Here is a 25,788-nt window from a genome sequence, read left to right as displayed (position 1 = left end):
TATTTATTTCTTTACATAAAATTTTCTGACACCGGCTTCAGTTAATGTTTCGAGGCGTAAGGAAACAAATCGTTTGCAATTCCAGACAATAAATATTTTCATTGTTTTTAACATTTAACGCGGCTTAATAGTGAAATTAAACTATAATATAAAATGAGTGTAATCTTTTCGGCAGTCAAGTGTTTCGTATTCGCTTTCAATTTCTTTAGTTTGGTGAGTAGGCAATAAAAGCCAAAAATAAAACTAAACAAAAAACAAGCAAACAAAAATAGCATGCAAAATTTATTCAGTTGTTCTCTCCAACTATATACAGTCAGCGTCAAAATAAGGTGTATTGATACATTTTTACTATTTTTTTTTTCTTTTTTTGTAAAATCAATTACTTTTTTATAAAAATATAGTTCGTACTACAAAAACTACCATCTTTTCATCAAATATTTTACTCAGAATTTCTAGAAAAATTTCGGGTATGCAGTTTTATAGCTCAATGAAATCTGGTTGAGTCAAATGCAAGTTTCAAGTAGTGTGATTTTTTACACTGATTTTTGGGAATTGTTTTCGGTTGCGGTGTTGTGCATTTTCTCCATTTAAGCGGGAACACCACTATGAACGCGTGAAAATTAAGTGGTTTTCATGAATTTTTTTTTATAAGTAGGGATGATTATTTGATGATCGGACAAATTATAATTTATTTAACATATATTCAACTATACTGACACAAATTTTTATTAGGTTGAAGCGGTTGTCCTGTGGGACACACTCAGGCTCATAGCCCATTGTGATAAATTTTTATTAAAAAATATTAAAAATTAAAATTGTAAATAAATAAAAAACCGATGCACTCTGGTGGTCACGATACAGGGGTGAAAAATCATCTGAAAGCAAAAATCCAAAAAAATTCTTAATCTATACATCAATGGCTATCGTCGTACGTGGCGGTTTTTTTCTTGTTTTTTTTTTTTTTTTTTTGAGAAAATGGTGCAGGTTTGCAAAATGAATTTGTGTTTTTACCCTTTTTTTGTTTACGAAAGGCTTGAAAAAATATAAATTTTTGAAATTCAAAAAAACGGCTATGCACGACTGTAGCCAATACATGCACAAAAAAAAAAAAAAAATTAAGCTGATGGCCTAGTCGCTAATGCTTTTTAATTCATTGTGATTGTAATTCATTACTTTTCCAATTTTTCAAATAAAAAAAAAAAAAAAAAAAATAAAAAATAAAAAAAAAATGTAATTAGTTCATAAAACTTCGAAAAATCGAGGCCACCGCGTTCAGAAGAGTGGTTTTGAGAAAAACGCGTTTAAAGCTTTCATTGGGCCGTTGTAACTCACCACCTGCACTTATTGTATTGGGTATAACTTCGTCAATTTTCAAGATTTTAAGTTGCATTTCTTTTACACATTTTTGAATATATCTACTTTAAGAAAATGTAAAAAAAATCGATTTTTTTGAAAAATCACAGTGGTGTTCCACCTTAACGCCTACTCCACATTTTTTTAAACACCAGCACCGCCAGCAGAAAAAATTGCCAAAAATCAAGGCAATTTTTGAACCACTTGAAACTTGCATAATAAAGTGCAAATACCAAAGACCATAATTCTATGATCTATAAAACTGCATTCCCGAAATTTTTCTAAAAATGCTCAGTAAAAAGGTTGAAATGTTGATGAAAATTTGCCGAATTCTTACAAATTTTATACAAAGCTCGAAACTTTGCTTTACGAGTATGTGGTTCTTGTAGTATAAACTATATTTTTATAAAAAATAGTTGAACTTACAAAATAAATAAATAAATAGTCAAAACTTAGCAGTACGTGAAGGTATACTTTATTTTGACGCTGGCGGTATGTATGTACACGCACACTATTGCAATTAAAAATTTCACTTGTTGTGTTAGTGGCTGATTGACCTATATACGATTATTTTTGTTTGCTTATTATTTCATTTTTTGCACTTTTTCTTGCCTTTTTACCCTCTTTACTCAGATACTTGGCGTTTGCATTGTTTGCTTGAACACTTTCGGTTTGGAGTATGCCATACCGAATACAGACGAGCATACTTACTGCATAGTTGGTATCATTTTGGGGTCTTTTGTATGCATGGCCACGCTTTTTGGCTGTTACGGCGTCGTCTGTGAATCATTGGGCGTTAATGTGATTGTATGTGATGTGTTGTACATATAGTACATATGTATGTTGATGGTTTGTTTATTTATAAAATTTTTATTTTCAAACATTTACGCACTAAAGTACTCGTTCTTCATGCTAATGTTGTTGGCGACGCAATTACTACAAATGCAGACATATAAGCACCAGAAATTCTTCACGAATGCGTTGGATCTGCTGGAGGATGCCTGGGATGAAGTGGATGTGAATCCGAAGGCAATGCGTGCGGTGGAGACTAATGTGAGTGTGTATTTTTTTCTTTATTTAATTAAGATTGTTAGTATATTTTTAAATTCTTTTGCTTTTATTACATTTTATTTGATGTTAATATATAATATTTTATTTTGTTTTATTATGTTTTATTTTATTTTTTACTTGAGTTGATCTTTAATATTATATTATATAAGATATTATTTTACTCCTTTTCTGTATATTCTACTTTATTTTATAGCATTTTAATTTAGGTAGCATTATTTTTTTAAGTTCATTTAATTTACTATTATTCTTAATTTTTATTTTACTTGAAATTGGAATTTGAAATTTGAAAGGTCGAGCAAAGAAGTACAGAGAGATTTGGTAGCTCCTAAAACACTCAGGCTAAAAAGCTCATTGTATTTAAAGCTCAGGAAAGTTAAAGGGTAGATAGTCAAGTAGGAAAGGAGAGAAATAACAGAAGGAAAAAGATAGAATAGAATAGAGGAATAGAGGTAGTTAGACCTGTGAGATTTTTCCAGATCCTTTGATAAATCTGAAAATATCATCCAGTTTGAGAGAACGAATTTTACTTGTTCCCAAAATTCGTAACCTTAGCAAATGCGATACACTCACAGAGAAAATGCTCAGAGCCATCCGCCTCCGCTAAGCAAGAAAGACAGGCAAATCGAGACCTCAATGATTCCAATGGTGGTCGTATGCTGACCGCGCGGGTTGAGTCCTGTAATTATACCGACTATCAACCGAAAGTCTTTTCTGCCAAGTTTTAGTTTGAAAGTTGTCTGTTCGGGCTTGTCACAAAACATTTTGCAGTATTGCAGCGTTCCAGACGGGACCATTTATTTAACTTAAGTTTTTAATTGTTTAAATTTTTATTTTATATTATATTTTTTAATGTAATGCAGAAACATTAATATTTTCCATTTTTTTCTTTTGTTAACCCGATCCCATTTGAGCTAGTCTTAATTTAACCAGGAAATTTTAACAGGAAAGGAAAGATTTCCGGGATCAGTAGAGTAGAATTTTTTTTTTTTTTTTAAACTAAACTTTTATATAAATTATATAGATAAGTATCTACTATTAAACACAATAAATCCGTTTCAACGAATTTTGTGTTTTCTAATATCCATATATTTCCTTAAAATCACAAAGGGAGAAATAACTCCGAGAAGTTAAATTTGTTCCGACTAGATGGTACCTCCATCAGAGGAATTTGCCGATCCCAAAGGGTCTAACATTTTGACCCTTATACACAGACATTAAGGGGTTACATGGGTTTCGTCGGGAAATAAAAGGCTAATTTAAATTTTTTTTTTCTATGTAAAAAAATATTTATTTAATTCAAACTTTTTTCTGTCTTATAGATGCATATTTAAAGAATAATGTCTGAAATTTTCAAAACAAAAAATTAAACCTCCTCCATTGTGACGTCATTTCCGGTGACCCCTCGAAAAAAAGGTGCGTCCGCGTTGTCAGAATAACTCCTGACAGGATCATCGAAAATGAAAAAACAAACATAAGTGTTTTTGTTAAGACCATAAACTCGGGCGACCGCCGTGGCCGAATGGATTGGTGCGTGACTACCATTCAGAATTCACAGACAGAACGTAAGTTCGAATCTCAGAGAAACGCCAAAAATTAAGAAAAACATTTTTCTGATAGCGGTCGCCCCCCGGCAGGCAATGGCAAACCTATGAGCGTATGTCTGCCATGAAAAAGCTCCTCATAAAAAATATCTACCATTCGGAGTCGGCTTGAAACTGTAGGTTCCTCCATTTGTGGAACAACATCAAGACGCACCCCACAAATAGGAGGAGAAGCTCGCCCAAACACCCAAAAAGAGAGTACGCGCCAATTATATATATATACATACATACATAAACTCGTGCTTGAACGAAGGAAAGAAAAAAAAAGTAAAAATTGTAATTTTGGCAGACATTTTTCGTAAAAAACTAAAAATTTCGGTCAAATTTGCTTGACATTTTGTTTTTTTTTTTTAAATAGGTGTAATTTAAAAAAAAATCCTTCGTTCAAGCACGAGTAAATTGTATCTCGAACACTTGTGTAAAATTTCATCAAGATCGGTTAAGTAGTTTTCGAGAACATTTGACAACCGACTTTAAAAACACGGTTCCGAGAAAAACGCGTTTAAAGTTTTGAGTAACAATACCAGTGGCTTGGAGCGCACACCTTCCAAAGGCTGTATCTCCGAAACTATTATTCGGATCGACTTGAAAATTTAGGCTATTATTCTTGAGATATTGTAGAAATCAATAAGCAAAAAAATCGATTTTTTGAACCCACGAAACCCATGTAACCCCTTAAATCATTTAGTTTGATATGCAGAAATGACCCGGGCCCTTCTTTCATAATGTGCACAAAATTATTGGCGGTATATACATATTAACAGTAACTCATTAGAGGAAATGGAAAGAAAAGACTTTAGTTTTTTTGTTGCAGTAAATGAGCGATTTGTAAATACATATATGTATGTTTTTTTACTTAGCTACTTTTTATTCCATTCATACTAATTATTTAATTTTTTTCAGAATCAAATAATTGTTTTTATTTAATTGTATTTTATTCTCCTTTAGAAAATTTGGGTTTTTATCAATTTTGTTTTGATATTTTATTGTAATTTACTTTATTTTAATATACACTTTCTTTTTGTGTATTTAATTCAATTTAATCAATTTTTTTTCTCCATTTTGACCTATTTTTCTGTAATTTACTTTAATTTTAATAATTTTATTTTATTTTATTTGATTTTAATAATTTTATTTTATTTTTATGTTTTTGTGTATCTTAGTAAATTTAATCTCTTTTTCTCTGTTTTGATTTATTTTGTTGTAATCTACTTTATTTCATTTTAATTCGATTCTTTTTTTCAATTTTAATTTTATTAAATGTAGTACATTTTTTTAACAATACACAATTTCCTTCTGTATTCTTTCCCCCGAGCATTTTCCTTATTTATATACCATATTTTGTTATCATCCAACAGTATCACTGCTGTGGTCTCTATAATGCCAATGATTACAAGTACAGACGTATGTCAATACCTTCGAGCTGTTATCGCTACCAAAATTCCACGCTTGAAACGAATTTATTTTCTCGCGGCTGCGTTGAGGCAATGGAAACCTCGTATCATAAAACAATGGAGCGTGAAAATATTTTCAACTGGTCGCTATTGATCAGTGAAGTAAGTGAAGGCATATTATCGCCGCACAAGCTGGAATAATAATTTTATTTCGTTCCATTTGTATTACAGTGCGCAGTTTTCCTTTATTCGTGCGTTTTGAGCCTTTTGCTTTTCAAACGCCATCGCTCACCCGATCGCACACGCAATGCAGAGGATGGTTATGTGGCTCAACAGCCGGTGCCACCCCTAAACCATGTCAACTCGCGGACCCACTTGCTATCCAATTAATGTAAATGCCAACAACAGTAAAAAAAACTAATGCAGAAAACTTAATGAAATGGCATTTAGTTGTTCATAAAATTAATGTATAAAAATTAGAGTTATAAATTTTTTATAAATATAAATTCTTAGTACAGTTTTGTAGAGTTATGTAAGACATACTTATATATATACACACTTATATAGAAAATGTAAATTCATGTCATCCTTCATATCCTTCTCATTACTCTTAAATATAGTATAAATTTTTGTATTGTACAGTTACATAAATATGTACATATATTGTAGTCTAAATTAATGCGATTCGACTATTTTTTAATAAAAACCTTTAATAGAAATGCAGTGGAATCAAATATTTGTCTGTTTTTCAGATAAAATTTAATTAACAGTAAAATTTAAATGCTAAACTTGAAAAAAATAAATATTAATTCTATTATTAAAATGCTTCATACTCTCCTGTTCGATGATATATTAAAGTGAGTGTGATTGAAAATATTAAAGCTAGCAGCTGAAAGAAAAACAAAAGAAAAGGTTTATTAAAGTATGCATCTGTTTATACGTTTCAACGAGATAATAATAATGATGAGGTACAAACGTGACTGATTTCGGTCAAGTTTCTTTTTAGTTTTTTAGTGCAAGGGGGCACAACAAAAACAAGGAAAAAAGCTACCAAAGCTACAAAGCAAGCCGACCAGTTTCGAAGCATGTAGCGCCAATATGGTATATTCACTGGGGACTAGTAGGATGTTTCCGATAAGAGAAACTGGTGAGAACTGTTGGTGAGAAGTTGACTAACGAGATCGAAAACGCTTACAAGTTCATATGTATATGAGGCTTGGTGTACTAGTTACCCATAGTAGAAATATCACATTTGAGTAAAGCGAAGAAGATAACCTTGGGGAAAAATTGGCCAACATTTTGTGATTTATAATCTAACTAGAGCAGCAGGTGCCGACATTTTAGAAGTGCTACGAAACAATATAAATAAAAAATAGCACGACAGCATAAAAAAAATTGATAACTTCTCAATATACCACCAATACACCATATCGCTAAGAATATTTTTAAACCTTCCCAAATGTCTTGTTTTTTTCGTCCGTCATCCGTCAACAATATTCAGTTCATTGTTTGTTACGTTTCATACAATAATGCATTTTTGTCGCTCTTAAAAATGTTGAATTTCGTGCCTTCTAACTACGATTTGCGGACATCGTGAAGCCGCTTGTGAAATGCTGCTCTCCCGGTACAAAAGGAAGTCTTTTTTGCATCGAATCGTTACGGGTGATGAAAAATGGGCGTATTTCTCCAATCCCAAGCGTAAACGATCGTATGGTCCGCCCGGCCACAAGCCATAAACAACAGCCAAACCAAATCGCTGCGGCCGCAAGGCAATGCTGTGTGTTTTCTAGGATCAGCGTGGTATGATTTGGTACGAGCTATTAAAACCAGGTGAAGCAGTTGACGGTGCACGCTACCAACGACAATTTGTCTATTTGAACAGCGCTATACACCGAAAATGCCCAGAATATGCTGATCGGCGTGACAAAGTAATTTTTCTTGATGCCAATGCACCGCCACATCGAACAAGAGCGGCCCGGGAATTGGTGGAGACGTACGATATTGGGAACCGCTGGTGCATGCGGCTTACTCACCAGACTTGGCGCCTTCCGATTATCATTTGTTTGCATCGATGGGCCACTCACTTGGCGAGCAGCGCTTCAATTCTCACGAAGAAGCCAAAAACTGGCTCGATGATTGGTTTGCGGCCAGAGACGGCCAATTTTTTTGGCGCGGCATCCACAAATTGCCTGAGAGATGGGAAAAATGTGTCGCTAGCGATGGCTATCATTTCGAAGATTAAATTTGTAACCATTTTTTGTTAATAAACGTTTGAAATTGAAAAAAGTCTCATTTCATAGGTATACACCTGATAGGTCATCAACAATCCATTAAGAAATCAGCCAGTCCTCTTCAAATATATTTTATAAAGGAAACTTCGCCGATTCTGCAATAAACATTCCGTCTTTCGAAGTCTTTCTTAAGTTCGAAAGAAAATCGTCTCTTATTTTCCATTGTTTACTGTCCACCATCCAGCAATCCCCAGTAAAAGCACTGCTTATATGAAGCAATTCATCAGTATTTACATAGCAGTTATCCACACCAGATACGAAATTTCATCAGTGATTCATCAAGGTATTACTTTAGACTTTTTACAAATATATAATTTACCTAAGTAGGTCGCTTAAAACCATGTCTCTTGAAAATTCCATATCAGAACATCTTTTTTCGGTCATCCCGGCTGTAGGCGTTAATTCGGAAAATATATGAATATTTCAAACCTTTCGATGCCATGTCACTTTCTCGAAAACGTCTAAGAACAAAGACTCGAGTTATATCAGTCATAAATTTGGGGTAATCTATTTATTTTCTCGCCATTATGAGTTCGCAGGGGTAACCGCGCTTCGTGTGGTGTGACTATTAAATAAAAAGACTAACAGGCCTCACCCATGCAGACACCTACTTGAGCCTGAGCCACCTCCCAGGCACATCAGAAGGCATTTCCTCAACTACGCTGACGACATCCTAGACAAACCAGACAGACAGCGTCTGGATCGGACAATGTACAGACAGACCATAAACGACATTCATCGTGAGACTCTCACCACCTTCTTAATCTCCCGACCCCCAAATGCCGTTATAGGAGTCCAATCACCACCAACCGCAGACGAAGAGCTCCAACTTCCCCGAGAGTCCCGCGTAACCTTGGCACAATTACGTTCTGGATACGGTAGCAGGTTAAACTCCTACTTAGCCAGAATCGAATCCGACATACTAAACATATGTCTAGCATGTGAAGGCATCCGCACGACACTAACCACCTTTTCACATGCCCCATCAAACCCACTCATCTAACATCCCTATCCCTCTGGATCCAACCCGTCGAAACAGCTAGTCTCCTGGGCCTACCATTAGATGAGCTAGGCGAAGAGGACCGGTGATTACACTACTCTGACAGGGCAAAGTTACTGCTACAACAGCAACAACAACAGCGGTCATGATGAGAGCCTTGTAGAGTGTTAGTTTTGTTCGTCGAGAGACGACTTCACTACTCAATTGCTTACTTCGTCTAAAGTAGCACTTGTTGGCAAGAGAGATTCTTCATTCGATTTCAACGCCATCGGTGTTAATGCTGGTTCCTAAATATACGAAGCCTTTTACAATCTCGAAATCATAACTGTCAACAGTCACGTAGGTGCTGATATGCAAGTGCCCTGACTGTTTGTTTGATGACAGGAGGTACTTCGTTTTGCCCTCGATCTACACCAGACCCATTCGCTTTTCTTCTTTATCCAATTTGGAAAACGCAGAACCAACAGCGCGGTTATACGCTCTTATAAAAAATTATGCTTAAACGATTAAGTTCCGTGGTTCGCACGATCTTTTCCAGCACGACAGCGAGTCACACTGTCTCAAACGGCTCAGAGAGGTCCTTCCCAATTTCGATGGCGTTGCCGGTATTGAGCAACGTCATTTTGCATAGAGGTATTAGTTTTGCGGGGATACCAAATTAAGACACCGCGGCATATAGGAAACTTATTTTTAAAAAGATGGTGAGTGTCGATTCTCCTTTCATAGGTCTATTCCAAGACTTCCAAGACTTTCAACTTTCAAATTTCACAACTGCTCAATACTTTATATTATACTTGCATTTTTTTTGAAAAATTATGCGAATGAAGTCTATAACTATAGAGTTTGATCGAACCAAAATAATTGCGGTAGTGTTATTTTTTATGAGATGGCTCACGTACTGTCACAAATTTACAGCAACAATGCCAACGTCGCGCGTTTTGTCAGTAAAATGTTAACAATCTGATGCTCATCACTAGCTAATCAAGCTAAATATAAAAATCTTCACTACCGAGTTGAAATGAAAGACTAAAAGTGAGTTTTTATTTAAGACATACTACTTGAAGTTTAATATTATTCATTTATTAGTTTAAGCGTAAAATTGAGTGAAAATGAAACGAAGTTATGGATCCAAGTTTCCATATTTAAAAACAACACGTTCGGCGCGAAATAACTTCTGCAATAATGCAACTACTAATCAGTTGAGTATCAGCAAAAGGCTATTAAAAAGTAATGGGGTCACAATGTTGCTGTAATTATTGAGAGCGGCGAACACACCCATATACTGATAAGTGTACAGAAGCGTGAGGTAATGTATTCGAAAGGGAATACCAAATAAACAGCTGAGTAGCGCTGGTGTTCGGCACATATGCATTTCCTTTATACCATAGCAGCCTTAGTCTTGCTATTTAACAAACACACCTCGTATATTTACTACCAAATGCCATACTCAGTACCATATAAGGGATATATAATATTATATTTATAATCTTCAGATAGTTAGAAAGATGTACAAAACTGTGGTATTTTGATTAGACAAAGTGCTAAGTCGACTTCAGCTACTTGGTCAAAAGTCCATAGATGGTTACCAGGAAAGTCATCCTAGTTGAGTAAGAACATTAATAATTATATAATTTCTAGTTAATTTGGTTACATAATATGATGTTCAGAACTTAAACGTTTTCGAGATTTTCGTTTCGAAAGATTATTTAATAAAAATGTGTTTTTTTTGCTTGTAAGTCCACTTATTTTTAAATGTTAGTTTGAGGTTTAAACATTTTTTTCGTTTCAATCTGTTTTCAATCAAAATTGCACCAAACCTTGACAGTTAAAAATGACTGCGTGATAAAGTTTTGAATTTATGATTTCACAGTAGAAACTCGATTCTTGCACACCTCAATACTTGCGACCCCAAATTTTTTTTCCTTGCGTACTCAGTACTTGCTGCATTCAAAAATGTTTAATTCGATAATTGTGACATTATTTGTTTTGTCTTTCTTTTTTGCTTTAACCCTCTGCTTTTTACGTTATATTTTTGCTCGGGAAAGTACCGTTGATGTCGTTCTGGTAATGATATTTTTTGAATTGAATCAGCTGAATGAATTTAGGGGAAGTACTGTCTAATTCATTTGCTCAGGAAATGACAGTTTTGCATTAACTTTTGCATGGTGTGGTCTCATAGTGGCAAAGAGAGAATTTACGCTGTTTACAATAAAAGAAAAAGCTGACACTTTAGACAAATTAAATGCGGGAATTTACATTAATGAATTAGGTAAAAATGTCCACGTATATAGATCAACAATATTAAAAAAAAATGAACAGTGCTTAAAGAAGTTTGTTAAGTGATCTGAATGCGGTCCATGTAAAAGGAAAACTCTTAACATTACTGACGATTACAAGTTCTGTTCTAAAAGAAAAAGGGAAGTTATTATATGCCAAAATTCAGAAAAAGCCTGCAGGCTTCCACGCTAGCAATGGTTGGGTTGCAAGCTTTAAAAAGAGGCATGGAATACGATGGCTAAAAATTTGCGGAGAAACATTACCAAATAAAAATGACTTTATCCACCCATTTTCGGACAAATTTAACAAAACAATTATGGACTTCAGTTTCACAAAAGATCAGATATACAATGCCGATGAGTCTGACTTATTTTGGAAGCTCTTACCCAATAAAACTCTTGTGGGCTCAAAAAAAGCTTCAGCTCCGGAGCATAAGCTCAGTAAGGAGATAATAATGTTGCTTGCTTGTACAAATGCCGGTGGAAATCATAAGGTATAAATGAGTGGCTCAGTGCCATCCTTGCCTAAGCCTCAATTTAGTCATTTCCTAATAATTAGTAAGAAAGTTAATAGGTAATTAAAAATTAAACAGCCTTTTTAGGAAAGTTTGAATCATCTAATTAGATGTCAGCCTTGTCTCGTTCAAAAATTAGGGATGTGCAACTTTAGCACGGATAGTTTGGAGTATTTCTAAGTAGTGTCGCATAATAACTCCATATATGAAATTTTGAGGGTTAGGCAAGGATGGCACTGAGCCACTCAAATAATACTTATTGGGAAATCGAGCATTCAATATATACTTAGATTGGGCACAGCAAACAATGCTTGCTTAAACGATATTACGACGCTGCAGAGGCTCAGAAACCAAAATCGAATATTCTTTTGATTTCAGATAATTGCTTTAAAATGTATTAGATTAATGTAGTAAAAATAAATTATTTGGATTGCTGTCATTTAAAAAAAAATGCCTAAATACTTGCAGCAACCTCGCAACTTACACCGCGCCCGGTTTTCATTACGTGCAAGAATCGAGTTTCTACTGTACATACAAACTTTCTCCGGGCATAAAGCACCAATTGATAAAAGCAGTTTTTTTCAAATAGCCGTCGCTCTTCGGCAGGCAATGGCAAGTCTCCGTTTGTATTTCTGCCACGAAAAAGGTCATTACAAAACAATATCTACCCTTCGGAGACAGCTCAGGATGCATACCATAAATAGGGGAGGATCTCGACCAAACATCCAATAAAGGGTGCAAGCGCCAATTAGATACTTTACATCATTAGAAAAAAAATAATGGAAACTATTCTACAAATTATTCTAAAAATTAGTGTGCTCCTGTATGCCACTTAAGAATACATGAAAATACAGTTTTTAATTATGTAAATACATCTATGTATGCACAGGGTGGGCCAAATCAGACCTACTAATGTTAAGCACAAATAACTTTTTTATTTTTTGATATATTTATTTTTCTCTTTTTGTAGGTTATAATTGAATTGTTGGAAATTTATTATGGAACCCTACAGTACAACACAACGCGTTAAAATTATCGAGTTTTTCTATTCTTGTCAACGATCAATTGTTTTAACGCAGCGTAAATATCGGCATATGTCGGATGTAGCGCATTTCCATTTAAATGGTTATGTCAACAAACAAAACTGTAGATTGTGGGGCTCTGAAAATCCAATGGCAACACACCAACATCAGTTGCACCCATCTAAATGTACTGTTTGGTGCGGTGTTATGGTCACTACAGTTATCGGTCCATATTTCTTCGGAAATGAGGATAAAATGCTTCAGGAGCTTCTTACAGAACATTGATTGAAAACTTTTTGCGGCCAATGGCGGAGTAGTATTCTAATTTGTGGTTTCAACAAGATGGAGCAACTGCGCATACTGCTAGGCAAACTAGGGACCTTAGTACGGACATTAGTAGGTCTTATTTGGCCCACCCTGTATATACATAAGTATTTGCATGCCTACCTGCGTCGCAGTCAGAAGAAATCCAGTGATGGACAAAGCATTACTTGCCCGATAAGCGGCGAATTTCACTTTCTCCAAACAGCCATCAGTATAGTAAATCCAAGCGTCGTTTTCCGTATAAAAACAACTGGCAGGCAGTGGCATATTCGTAGACGTGTAATCACTGTAATTATTTAGACCACAGCAGTGGAACTGCAAATGTGAGATAAAAAATAAGCAAAACAAAACAAAATCAACGGTTATGCTTAAAATCATTTAATTCATTAAACACTCAAATGGCATCATTTAACAGGCCAAATATTACTTTAACAATAAAATGGATTTTAGGTGTTATTTTCAGTCTAATTTTCGTAGAAGTTCACTAATCGTGAAGCATTTTAAAGTCAATTTATATATTTTATGGAATACAAAGCTTGTGGAAAAAAAGCTGTTTGACTAAACTTTTAATTTTTACGGCTGCATATTTTTTGCATTCAGAGCTCACTTGAATTTATTTACTTAGCTTTTGCACTTACCCGACTTTCAATACTGGCCATTGGACCTTCGCTCACCAATTCCCTTTCCCAAAGCAACTCAATGTCTTCTACTGTAGCAGTAACTATATTTCTCGCTTGGAAATGCGTCACAATGTACATTTGGATGACGAATAGAATTGTAAACAAAGCGCAATACTTTAAAGAAATAAAATTTAATAATGTAATTTGCATGCCGTTACATTCTAGACATATCTAATAGTGGTACTTGTATATACAGCATGTGGAACTCAGCTAAAGAGTAAAAGGTACATATTTAGGGTATTTAAGTACTCAATCTAAAGAAGGTCCATTTGAGAAGAGTTACTGAGAGCTACATCTATGGTAAGTATCTTCCTCTCTCGCTGTTGTACCAAATAATTTGGTTGTAATCTCTTCTTACATTTGTGGAACAACATCAAGACGCATGTCACAAATAGGAGGAGGAGCTCGGCCAATCCCTCAAAAAGGGTGTACGCGTAATAACTTCTTGGTGCTGTTGTCGTTTCACGAATTCGCCTTGACGTATTCAACCTATCTTTTTTAAGAAGACAGCACTGAATATAAGTCATATTTTTTTGATGTAAGTGAGCCATAAGATAAGCTTCTATGAATTTTCTACATACCTTTATTATAATTGTATGATATAAGCGTAATAAGGCGGATTGAACTTCAAACTAAATAGTGGCCCAGTGGCGGGTAATATTAGGCCTCCGAGTATATTTCTGCTACGAAAAAGCTCCTCATAAAACATAAACATCTGCCGTTTGGAGGTGGCTTAAAACATTGCATGCATTGCCTGTTGGTCTTTTTATGACAATAAGTGGATTGAAGCCGCGGGAGCCGGTGGACTGCCGTCTGAACTATGCAAACATGGCGGCGAGAAGCTGGTAAGGTGCATGCATCAGTTTCAGATATTCACAATACCCCAAGTCTTGGAAAATACCCATGAAAGGAGAATCGACACGCACCATATTTTTGGCGATTTTAAAGCTGAATTCTACAGCACGAAAAAGAGTTTCCTATATGCCGCGATGTGTGAATTTGGTATCCCCGCAAAACTGATACGGCTATGCAAAATTGCGTTGTTCAATACCAGCAACGCCATCGAAATTGGGAAGGACCTCTCCGAGCCGTTTGATACCAAACGAGACAGGGAGACTCGCTGTCGTGTGACTTCTTTAACCTGATTTGGATCGTACTAGTCGCAGAACACAATATTTTATAAGAGCGTACAATTGTTGGCGTATGCCGATGATATTGACAAGAAGAAGAAGAAGTGGATTGACTCGGTAGTCGCAAATGACTGAGATGTAGATGCTTGTATTGTTACAAACACAGGATAACAATATACGTGAAATTAAAGCCAAACCTGCTTGCTTTGGTATGCAATTTACAATCATTGGCAGTTTTATGCCTACCCTCTTTAGGGTTAGAGCTAATTCTTTTAACATGGCTTGTCTAGAGACGAACAACTGATCCCCATAACAAATGAGCTTGACTTGTTTACAGTAGCACAGAAAACAAACTATGTGACATATCACGCTGAAATTTGCCATGTGAGCTTATAACAGTCCTACCAAAAAACAAAAAATTTATTTTTGCCATATATCATCCGCGGACCGTTTTATTGATACCGTCTCGTTCATATTTGAGCAGAAGGTATGTACCGGCTAGTACCGACATTGGGGTAGATTACAGTGGAAAACCATGTATATCATATATATAGTATATAGTATAAGAGTGTAAACCCTTCCAATTTGTGGTGTGATGTTTTCCATAAATGGAGGGACCAAAAGTTTCACGCCGCCTCTGAACGGCAGATGATTTGTTATGAGTTTCTAAAATTTGTGGTGTTCGGTATCCACAGCGGATTTTGAACACGGGCACTACTAAATGGTAGGCACGCACAACCCATTCCGGTTCGGCGGCCATCTGCGGCGGATATAATTTTTTTTTATTTTTTTTTTGTATTTCGTTGCCTCCGACAAGGACCTTCTGCACACTGAAAGTTTTGTCTTGACTAATATGTGTTCTCTAGTAAGTTCAGCTGAGCTCAGTTCAAAGACTACTGCGCGTCCAACATTTTATGCCCGCAAATGAAAATTTGCACGCGTGGTAGGTATTAAAGTAATAGTCGGTGAAATAAGATTTCGAGACTACGACTTTGAAGTTCACTCCTCTCCTCTAAGAATAGTCCCATCATGAGCTTTCTGGAGACTATTGTGATGGTTTGGGCGCTAAAATAGCCTGCCTATAACACCATCACCAAAGCGAATGGATAAAATCGACGGCGAGTAAAAATCTTTCAATGACTACAGCGTGAACGTGTTATCTGATGGTTCCTCATAGTACGTCTAGTTTATTTCCCTTTTACCTTTTACAGAGGTTTATATGCCGTATCTTTTTAAAAATTAAATAAAATGAAGAAAGCTCAATTTTTTTTTCGATACGCTATGACACTTCTGGCTCTATTTTACTGGACTGAATCACTTTTGGACTATTTACATAACATTGATCTTTACAAAGTTGTCACCAAGTCAACTTTTATTCGATTATTAAACTCAATGCGCAATAGATCGATTGTTCGATGATGGTTTAGCATCCCGCTGCGCTAGCTTGTTTAAATATAAGCGCACAAAAAGTTGGGAATTATGGCCATATAATCGATTCATCGTTTCTAGTAACATTTTCTAATTTAATAGTTCACTGATGCTATAACTCCCAGAGACTCGCCAAATTATACGCGTATACATTGATTTATATGCGTAGATTACGGAGTTTTTTCTCACGGAAATCTCATAGAGGCCGCTTTACAGCAACTCTCTGAGTACTTTCCTGCTATCAAAAGGTTGCTCATAAAAAAACATTTACCTTTTAAAGGCGACATAAAGTAATTTGAACAATTCGCTATCTTTTTTTCAAATAAGTTTGTAGTATTTTCAAGACATGTTCAGCCGTAAAGCAATTAACATTATTTCATGGAGGTACCTATGATGCCAACTGCAAGTTAAGATTTACAGATACCTATATTTGGAACACCCTGTATTATGTATACCTATATTTTTTACAATTGCATTCAAAGTGTACGGTATGCACTTATTTTATAAAAGTGTTAATTACATTTCGTACTTTTATGTACTTTTTAGAGCATCATTCCCATTCTTACCAACCACATCATCGCTGTTTTCGGTGGCCTAATAGCGCTATAGCCCACCAAAGCTGCCACAGCTGTTAGCAGACCCACCAGTAAGCCAAATAGGCAATAAACCAAATGCGTATTCTGTACGGAATCCATGAAGACCACGCAAATTAAGGCCGTAATCAAACCAACGACCTGTAAATATTTTCACACAAAAAATTACCACAAAGCAGAATAGTAAAATAAATAAACTGTTAGTTTTGTAATGAATTGAGAATTAGAGCAGATTTGAAGTTATCAGTAAAGTCGGTCACAGTCCGCAAATAAGTACACGCACATACACACGCACTCACTCACTTACTTACCAGCCCAAGCGTGTTAGCACACCAAAAGAGGTGTTTAACTAAAGAAATCGCCCAAATCATTTCTATTTTAATTAAGTATTTACTTGGTTTTTTATATTGTTTTTGGTTTTTATTTTTTTTATTTTTATTTTTTATTTGTTTCTTTATTTTTTCTTATTGGCATTCTTTGATAATTAAACACTTTCTGGCTTTAGATATAATTGTTTGTTGCTGTTTTGTTTTTAATTCACGAACACGATTGATTTACATACTTTATTATTAGGCTAATGTTTTTCGCACTGAGTTTCCCATGCATTTGTTCTTATTGGACTAAAACCGTTTCGCCGATTAAAAGCGTGAAGTTTACTCACTTCCAATTACTAAAATAAACTAAAACATTTTGTGAATCCCTCTTGAAACATAAATACATATGCATACATACATACGAGGGTTCTTTGAAACGTCCGTGCAAAAAAAACTGCTCAATTGTTTGGGGTAAGCCTTTTTTTTATTTTTCGACATAGTCTACTTTAAGTTTTATACCCTTCGTCCAACGCTATTCTAGTTTGTTGATCACTTCCGATTAATAGAATTTGTTCAGGTCAGAAAAAAAGTCATTCCTTTGTGTAATCCTCGTTTGAATAAAATCTTTTTTTCCTCCGGCCATTTCTTCAAATTAGGCAACAAATAGTAGTCCTAGGAATAAGAACGAGGCAAGTCTGGAGAATAGAGGGTAAGTGAAACGAGTTGCAACCCTATTTCCATAAATTTTGCGAGCACAACTGCTGAGCAGTAAGCTGCTGTGCTGTCCTGATGGAAAAGGTAAATCACTCGGCTTCCTTCATTCAAACAAATGCCAAACATAAATAAATAGACCGATCTGGCTGAAATTTGATGTATATTCTCCCAAGAGATGCTACTAACTAAACATAACCTCGATACGCACCAATAGTGCCACCTCTCTGACTTTGCACGGGCCTTTCAAACGCCCCTCGTAAGTACTATGTGATTTCCCGTGTAATGCGTGCCGATAACTTCAATACTTGTAAGAAGTCTTTGTGATGGTATTTACCAACTGTTGCGTCACCTACATGCGGCATAACTGACTAACGGTTGATATGAAGCAGTTTTGAAATATTCTCGAAATTTCCCTTGGATATTTTTTGTAAAACTGAAAAATATCAATAAAAAGTTTGGGATTGCAAAAAATGTATTTGAAGCTTTGAAATATAAATAGGTAATTTTGTTAGGTTAAGTTAATGTTGCTATGAAAGGTTACCGAATTAAAAAAAAACTCTAAAAATTAAAAGAATTCAAACGTCGATTCTATAAAATTCACTGATTGTTGTATCTTTGTATTTATTAGACCACTATGAAATGCAACACAACAGATCGGTAAGCAAATTTAAAGAAGTTTTTTTATTTAAATTTTTTTTTTAATTTTTTTATATTTTTTGTTTAAATATTTTTATTATGTTTTTTATTTATTTCTACATATTTTATATATTTTTTAATTAACTTTTTTTTAAATATAATTTTTTATTTTTTTTTGTACTTAATTTTATTTTTTTACCTCTAATTGTTGTTATTGCTTATTTATATTGTTTATAGTTTTATTTCAATTTTTTTTATATTTTTTTATTTAAATATTTTTATTATGTTTTTTATTTATTTCTACATATTTTATATATTTTTTAATTAACTTTTTTTTAAATATAATTTTTTATTTTTTTTTGTACTTAATTTTATTTTTTTACCTCTAATTGTTGTTATTGCTTATTTATATTGTTTATAGTTTTATTTCAATTTCTTTTATATTTTTTTATTTAAATATTTGTATTATGTTTTTTATTTATTTCTACATATTTTATGTATTTTTTTTGTACTTCATTTTATTTTTTTACCTGTAATTGTTTTTATTGTTTATTTATGTTGTTATGTTTTTTACTTAATATATTTTTTTATTTTTGTTATTTTGATTTTAATTTTTTATTTATTTGTTTATGTTTTTACTTATTTTTTAATTTAATTAAGTTTTATTACAGGTTCACTACATATAGTATATTAAGTACTATCATCATCATCATCATCATAGCATCACAGTTCGGGGTGAACCATTGCTTCCGTTACAATTCACCTCCACATCACTCGGTCATCAGCTTTTCGTATGATATCAGATATGCCCATAGCTCTAAAGTCGCCTTCGATGTCATCTCTCTATCGATTTTTCGGCCGGTCTCTTCTTCTGTCGCCTTAGAGTTCTATAGTTGCTTATTCATAAAATGTGACCATACCATCGAATCCTTTCCACTTTGATGTATCTGATTACATTTGCATCCCTGAGAAATGTGTCTAACTCGTCGTTGTACCGAATGCTGTAAGTACCGTCTTCAAGTGGCAGAGGTCCATATAGTTTTCTCAGAATATTTCTTTCAGTCCTATATCTGACTTCAGCAAATGTTTTAATAAACGTGAAGCATCCATATGAAATATCTTCCTCGAAGAGCTACAGGGCGAAATTTCAATTCCGCTTCGAAGTTATTAAATAGAGAGCGTAAAAAACACATTTTAGCTGCTTTGAATAAAATAAGCAGACGCGGGGTTAAGGTTTTGAAATGTGCATATTTTTAAAACGACAAAAAAAAAAAACTCATTCAAATTATGTTAATGGCCAATAATACTGGGGCACCACAGAATTATTTATAAGACCAGGGTGATACCAAATGGGGTAAAAGCAGAGTTTTAAAATACATAATGCTAGTTTCCTAAACAAAACTATTGGAATGATTCTAGCATTTTACAATAAAACAAACATCAAAAATTTATTTTTTCAGTGAAAAACCATAAAAATAGACAGTGCCACCTAGCGGAAGCTTTAGGCAAAACTGAGCTCCAGAAATGAATGTCCCGACTTTAAAAACAATAAACTACCATAACTTTCTAGAAGAATTCTAGAAAAAAGGAAATTTTTCGATGTAATTTTACTAAATACTAAATTCCTATATACGTAAAAACAGACATATCTATTGTCGTGATCCTTTGCTAGACATTTGGTTAAGCTGCTTACCCGACAAATGAAGGGTAGTAAAATTTTATATCGATTCCGAATGTTAGTTGATGTGTATGAGAAGCTGGTAGAGAGAGGTTACATTTCTTGGTTTTTTGTTTTGGTTAAAGCTTAATTTTGTGTAAAAAATATAGCTCATACTATAGCAAAAGCAACATACTTTAAAGTTTGAAACTTTATACAATTTTAAAAGAGAAATAATCAGAGAAAAAAAAAGAAATGCAATTTTCAAAAAAAGTTTCGGAATTTTTACGCAGGTTCTTAGTTTTTTTCCTGGTTTGCAATTTTGTGGTTCATTTAATTTTAGTGTAAAAATGTGGCACCATAAAGTTGCTCAAATCTCCTTTTGTTGTTGTTGTTGTTGTACGGTCTTCCATATGCGTCCATGCAAGCTTATAACTAAGTGTCAACCTCTTGCTGAGGGTCGACCGCTATGAAAAATTCTTCTCCAATAACTTGGTGCTTCCTGATCACAGTGGACATCGATTCCTTAAACTGAATGGTTGTCAATCACAAGCTCGCAATCGTGACCAATAACCAAGTTGGAAATTTTGCTGAAAGATCTATGTCTTTGAATAATCTTCTATGAAAACTGTACCATTATTTTATTTTCCAAATAAACTGTACCGCAATTTCATGTCCACACAACCTAATATAAAGTACAAAATCACATTTATAAACCATATAAAGAAACGAGACGTACTGACTAATGACTCATTCTTTCAATTGATATTTTTATTTAATTCTTTCTTGTATATTTGTATTGTTATCGGTATTTTACCAGACATTGAATGAAATTTCAACGCGTCACTGAGAAACCAGCTGGTAAGCATAGAAAAGTTATTGTTCGATTAAAGTACACTGAAACTGTTTTGAATTTTGATAAGTGTCTTTATAGATGTCTGTATACTATGTACTATATACAGGGTGGACCATCTAATGTTCGAAACTAGAGTTACTGATTCTACTAAAATATATTGGTACGCGTATAATGCGAGACAGACTAAAATCTGCGGTTTACGAAATGGGTCCATTTACGCTTGAACAACGTTGGAAAATGTTAAAAGAGTACTTGCAAAGAGGTGAATCAACTTCTGAAACTGTAAGAAAACTACTTCTACCAAAAAATCAACTTTTCCGATGAAGCTCATTTCCACCTCGATAAGCAAAACTGCGGAATTTTTGAGCAAAAAAAATCCTCACGCGACTATTGAGAAGTCAATGCATCGAACATCGCGTTATTAGCAACGATTTGACTTCGTTAAATAATTCTTTTTGGGAAGCCATTCAGGATAAAATGCTGCCTGAATCATTCAGCATCGATTGACGCTCTCAAAAATGAAATTAGTGCAGCCACCGATCGCATACATCTCCATACAGTCGAAAATATGAGTCGTTTAAGGCCAGCTGTAAAAATAATTCAAATAAAATATTATTCCATAATTCACCGTAAGGATTGTACTTTCAAATAAAATACTGGCTTTGAAAAAAAAAAAATTTCCGTTTCTTACTCCAAGTTATTCTAAATTTCAAGCGCTAGATGACCCACCCAGTATATGGAATACGCATATCAACAGCTACAAAACTTATTTAGTTTAATAACGTCACTTAAATTAAGGCGTCACAAACAAAATATTAAATATTTGAATAATATAGGGGAGGAACTTTGGCTAGCAAAAGCCACATGTTTCTGATTTATGCAAAGCTTGAAAAAATACATACCATTTTGGGGGCTCACTGGAGCCCTTGTAAGCGAAATTATCAAAAACTGGGAAAACACGGCACTCATACGATGCGGGAAAAAATTACGTAGGAAATAATTTAGCCTGTCTTTTAGAAGTGTTTCAAGTAGGTTCCCAAGTCTGGAGTTGTAGTCCTCGGAGACTTCCAGTCAATAGATCACATCAGAGGTGGTAGTACACTATGGTCCATTAAAACTAACTAACTAGCTAAATTTGACCCCCTGCTCGTAAAGAAAGCTTCAGTGGGGGACCACAGAAGCCCCATGTGGTGTGACTGTGCAGGTCTTCGAAGAATTGGTTCACCAAGAATTTAAAGCAGGCATTCGTACTGGCGGGTGCCATTCGAAAAAACTGGTTCTACAATTTTATGTTTTATGTTCAGAGTGGGGAAATCAAACAAGGTTTCAATCGAATATTAGCTCGGCAAGTCCACACAATTTGCAATACAGTGAAATAAGTAAAACTAGTCTTCTTAACCCATTAGCGCATGAACTAGTAAAGCGTAAAAAAAATGTTTCACGGTAGAAATAGCTGTTTTTAACTAATATTAAGACGTATCAAAAGAACCATATATAAAAGGAGTAGTAGTAATAATTCTTTATTTATTTATAAATATTTCATCTTACATTTCAATAATTTTTACAATAATTCGTTTAAATATACAAATACATAAAGAAAGATATAAAAAAAGATTTGTGGCAATAACGATGTTGTCTGTCACAACTCAAAAATTAATCAAAAATTAGACTCTGCAATAAAACAATTTCTATAGCGTAAGGCTGAGTATATAAAGCAAGTTAGTCTTTTCCAATTATGGCCATTAAGTATATCTATTACTTCTGCTTCATTTAACTTCGCTGCGTTTAGGTATTTTGTTCTGATCTCCTTCAGTATCGGACATCTTCCCAAGAAGTGCTGCATATCTTCTTCCTCGTTTAAATTGCAGAGGGTGCATATTTTCTGAGCATTTCTATACGTAGTTGCATTTAGCTTCAGTAAACCACATCTTGCTTTGAAAATTGTCGTAATATCAGCTAGCCGCATATCTTCTTTAATATATGATTCCCCTTTTGAGTAGTCTAAATGTTTATAAATTCGCTTCGCGCTTGACTGTGCTTTTTGTCTAGCCATGCTGATATCTTTTATTTTCATTTCCTTAAGAAGTTGCACACAGCGATCTTGCCACTCCATAGCGGTGATGTTTTCTTCAAACTTCAGACCGAACTCCATTCCCATGTCGTTCAGATGCTTAAACCAAAACACATTTTTACTTAAGATGCCTTGTGTTAATATAGTTTGTGTGGGAGTCTTTTGCAATTATATTTATAAATAGTGTTCTAGATATACTTCATGTGTAGTTCTAAAGAATACATGTGGCTATCTTCTAAATTAGTTTCTAATGTTATTGCATAATTTGGAGTGAACTTGGGTAGTTTGAGGATTCTTTTAATAAAGTAACGTTGAAGTTTATTTACCTCATCGAATAAGGCATATCCCCAAACTTGCGCTGCGTAGGTTTGTATCGCTCTGCATACCGCTTGGAACAACTTCCATTTTGATTTTAATGAAGTATAGATAACACGTGTAAGGCGGAAAAATCAATATTCGTCGACAAAGATGAGTACGAGTATATCGACTTCGTGAAAATATTTTTTCTTTTGTCAGAAAGTTCTTATGTTTTACTCTGTTATCGTGTTTTGAAAATGAATTACTCGCATTTGAATTCTACTTTTTCAGCCGCTTGCACAAAAGTGAGGTTGTTTGGAAATGTCATAAAATCATATTAAATTTTTTTTGCGTTTTATTATATTTGATGGATTAAAATAAAAAAGGCTGCAATACCATATACGGTAAAGGGTTACTATTTTAAAGATATCAAAAAGGAGTGAACATTTACAGAAAGTTCCAATTTCAATTCAGTTCCACATTTTTTCCAAATTTAACTAATTAAAATTTCCCTCACAGCAGCACATACATATACTAGGGCCTTCAGTGCTTAATGACGATTACAAAATGAATTATTTCTAACTGTACAATTTAAATATGGTCTGATATATAATATTAATACATTTAACATTTAATTGTACACTTTAATCACATTATCAAAAGTAACATTATTTAACAGAGTGGATGGTACCATAGTTCCAAATGCAGTAGTCCGTTTGGTGGTTAGTGTTGGACAGAGGTGTAGGATGTGTTTGATTGAGAGATGCCCTCCCCAAAACTGACAAGTCCAGGAAGGAGAGCCGACGAGAAGATGTTCGCGTGTTAGTTTAGTATGACCGAGTCTCAGACGTATGAAAGTTGTGATCTGGTGTTTGGAGAGGGAAGTTGGGAATAGGGAGTTTTTACAATCAGGATTTATAAGGGTGTATGGATGATTGAATTGAGACCATTCAACCTTTTTAACTGGGAAAAATGGAGGTTGATAGTTTTAAGGATGTCATTCGAGGAGAATGTGTCGAAAGTGATGGAGGGGTTGGAATATGTATTTTTGGCTGCTGCATCAGGTTTTATATTACCAGGGATGCCTATGGGGATAAGTTAAGAGAATTTAAAACTAAATAGTCCCACGCAATCCTTGCAAAAATGTGAAAAATGTTTACTTAGAAATTCTCGCCCTCGATATTCAGCTATTTTTGGCAAATTAACTTAACTACAATCAACCATTAGTCGAATTGACTTTGTAAAATGAAAAGTGGTTGATAATCATTAATCCAATAGTTAACTTATGACTGTAAAAGTGGGCCATAAGGGTCTTTATCACAATTTTTTTTGGAGTAATTTACATAAATCTTCAAAAACGTTTAGGAATGAAAATTTCAAAAAATAGTTGCTACATTTTTAGGAAGAAAATATATATGTTTGAATTCTCTTCACCATATTCTTTCAATTGATGTCAATGTTATATAGTTTTATAAAATTAGGATACTTTTTTTAATGCTGGGTTCTATTTGAAATTTTGAAGTCCTTAAAAAACGTGAAATCTAGACGTCATAGTGAAAAACTACAAAAGCAAAATTTAGTGTTCTTTTCGACATCGTTAACTACGCCTTAACAGCTGAAAATGGCCACCTGTATTGACATTTCTGTTCAGTAAGGTATGTCAAGTCATCATGAATCGTTTAACGCCAAAACAACGCTTCCAAATTGTGTAAATTTATTTTTGAAACAAATAAATCTCTTCGCGAAGTTCATAGAACACTTCGTCCATTTCACATGCGGCCTACACGCTGGCGATATTATTGACCTTATTTCTTTCGAAAGGAGAAAGGAGCTGCCGTTAAGGTCAAAGACGAGTGACATCGAACCATGCTTGCTGAATTTTTGCTTCCAAAAATTAATCAGCTAAATATCGACGACTTTTGGTTCCAATAAGACGGCAAAACTTGCCACAAATTGCAATAAATAATCGATTAATTGCACTGATCGAATGTACCCTGTTACTCGTAGCTCCAGCGGACGGATGCCAAATATCACATTCAAAAAACAATGCCATGAAATTATTTAAAAGAGTATAATAATAAAAAAATCATTCGACAAATATTTCAGTTTTATATTATAAGTTTAAGCTCTCAAGCTCTTAAAAACATCCAATAGTATCGCGCATATATCGATCTTCTCATATATGAAAAGTTTTGTTGCACGGTTTTATCGAAAAATTAGAAAAAACCCCGTATTAAGGTTTCGCAGGCTTTAGGAACTCACAAGCATTTGCGCAGAGAGAATTCGTTGAAATGAATTGTGTAGCGGTACTTCATATTTTACATAAACATAGTGCACAAGTTTTATTTTTTCCAAAAAAATGTCAACAAAATCACAACAACAAAATGTGTAAAACAGTTCCTGAATTTTTCACTTTTGCATAAAAAACTGGGAAATTTTACTGAATATAAAACACAAAAAGAATCCCTAATACATCTCACTCCAACCTAATGCGTGCCGCCGTTTAATTAAAAACTTATAAATTCTCAAATTATAATTTTTTATTCAAACTGTTTCTTTTTGCTT

At 34.2% G+C, this 25,788-nt stretch overlaps 2 protein-coding genes across 2 annotated transcripts; one reads left to right on the top strand and one right to left on the bottom strand.

The window, feature by feature from the left end:
- LOC128865986 (protein late bloomer) lies at positions 1-5,930 on the top strand. The gene is made up of 5 exons (XM_054106436.1): positions 1-213; positions 1,987-2,160; positions 2,251-2,406; positions 5,384-5,581; positions 5,651-5,930. The coding sequence occupies exons 1-5, from the start codon at positions 154-156 to the stop codon at positions 5,807-5,809; spliced, it is 747 nt and encodes a 248-aa protein (XP_053962411.1). The 5' UTR covers positions 1-153; the 3' UTR covers positions 5,810-5,930.
- LOC128865987 (tetraspanin-9-like) lies at positions 5,841-17,349 on the bottom strand. The gene is made up of 5 exons (XM_054106437.1): positions 16,990-17,349; positions 16,652-16,819; positions 13,486-13,641; positions 12,971-13,162; positions 5,841-6,308 (listed from the first exon to the last, which is right to left on the bottom strand). Exons 1-5 carry the CDS (start codon positions 17,047-17,049, stop codon positions 6,237-6,239), a joined length of 648 nt encoding a protein of 215 aa, XP_053962412.1. The 5' UTR covers positions 17,050-17,349; the 3' UTR covers positions 5,841-6,236.
- Between the last annotated feature and the right edge of the window lie 8,439 nt (positions 17,350-25,788).

Source organism: Anastrepha ludens, chromosome 6, assembly GCF_028408465.1.
Source record: "Anastrepha ludens isolate Willacy chromosome 6, idAnaLude1.1, whole genome shotgun sequence".
NCBI classification, from domain to species: Eukaryota; Metazoa; Arthropoda; class Insecta; order Diptera; family Tephritidae; genus Anastrepha; species Anastrepha ludens.
Note: the sequence above shows the minus strand (reverse complement) of the source record. Positions and strands in the feature narration are given on the sequence as shown.

Coding starts and splice junctions, on each gene's coding strand:
- LOC128865986 (XM_054106436.1), top strand. CDS start 154: ATGAGTGTAATCTTTTCGGCAGTCAAGTGTTTCGTATTCGCTTTCAAT. Junction 2,161..2,250: donor CATTGGGCGTTAATGTGATT/GTATGTGATGTG, acceptor TACGCACTAAAG/TACTCGTTCTTCATGCTAAT. Junction 5,582..5,650: donor GGTCGCTATTGATCAGTGAA/GTAAGTGAAGGC, acceptor TTTGTATTACAG/TGCGCAGTTTTCCTTTATTC.
- LOC128865987 (XM_054106437.1), bottom strand. CDS start 17,049: ATGATTTGGGCGATTTCTTTAGTTAAACACCTCTTTTGGTGTGCTAAC. Junction 16,820..16,989: donor GTGCTAACACGCTTGGGCTG/GTAAGTAAGTGA, acceptor AAATATTTACAG/GTCGTTGGTTTGATTACGGC. Junction 6,309..12,970: donor TTCTTCTGACTGCGACGCAG/GTAGGCATGCAA, acceptor TTTTTCTTTCAG/CTGCTAGCTTTAATATTTTC.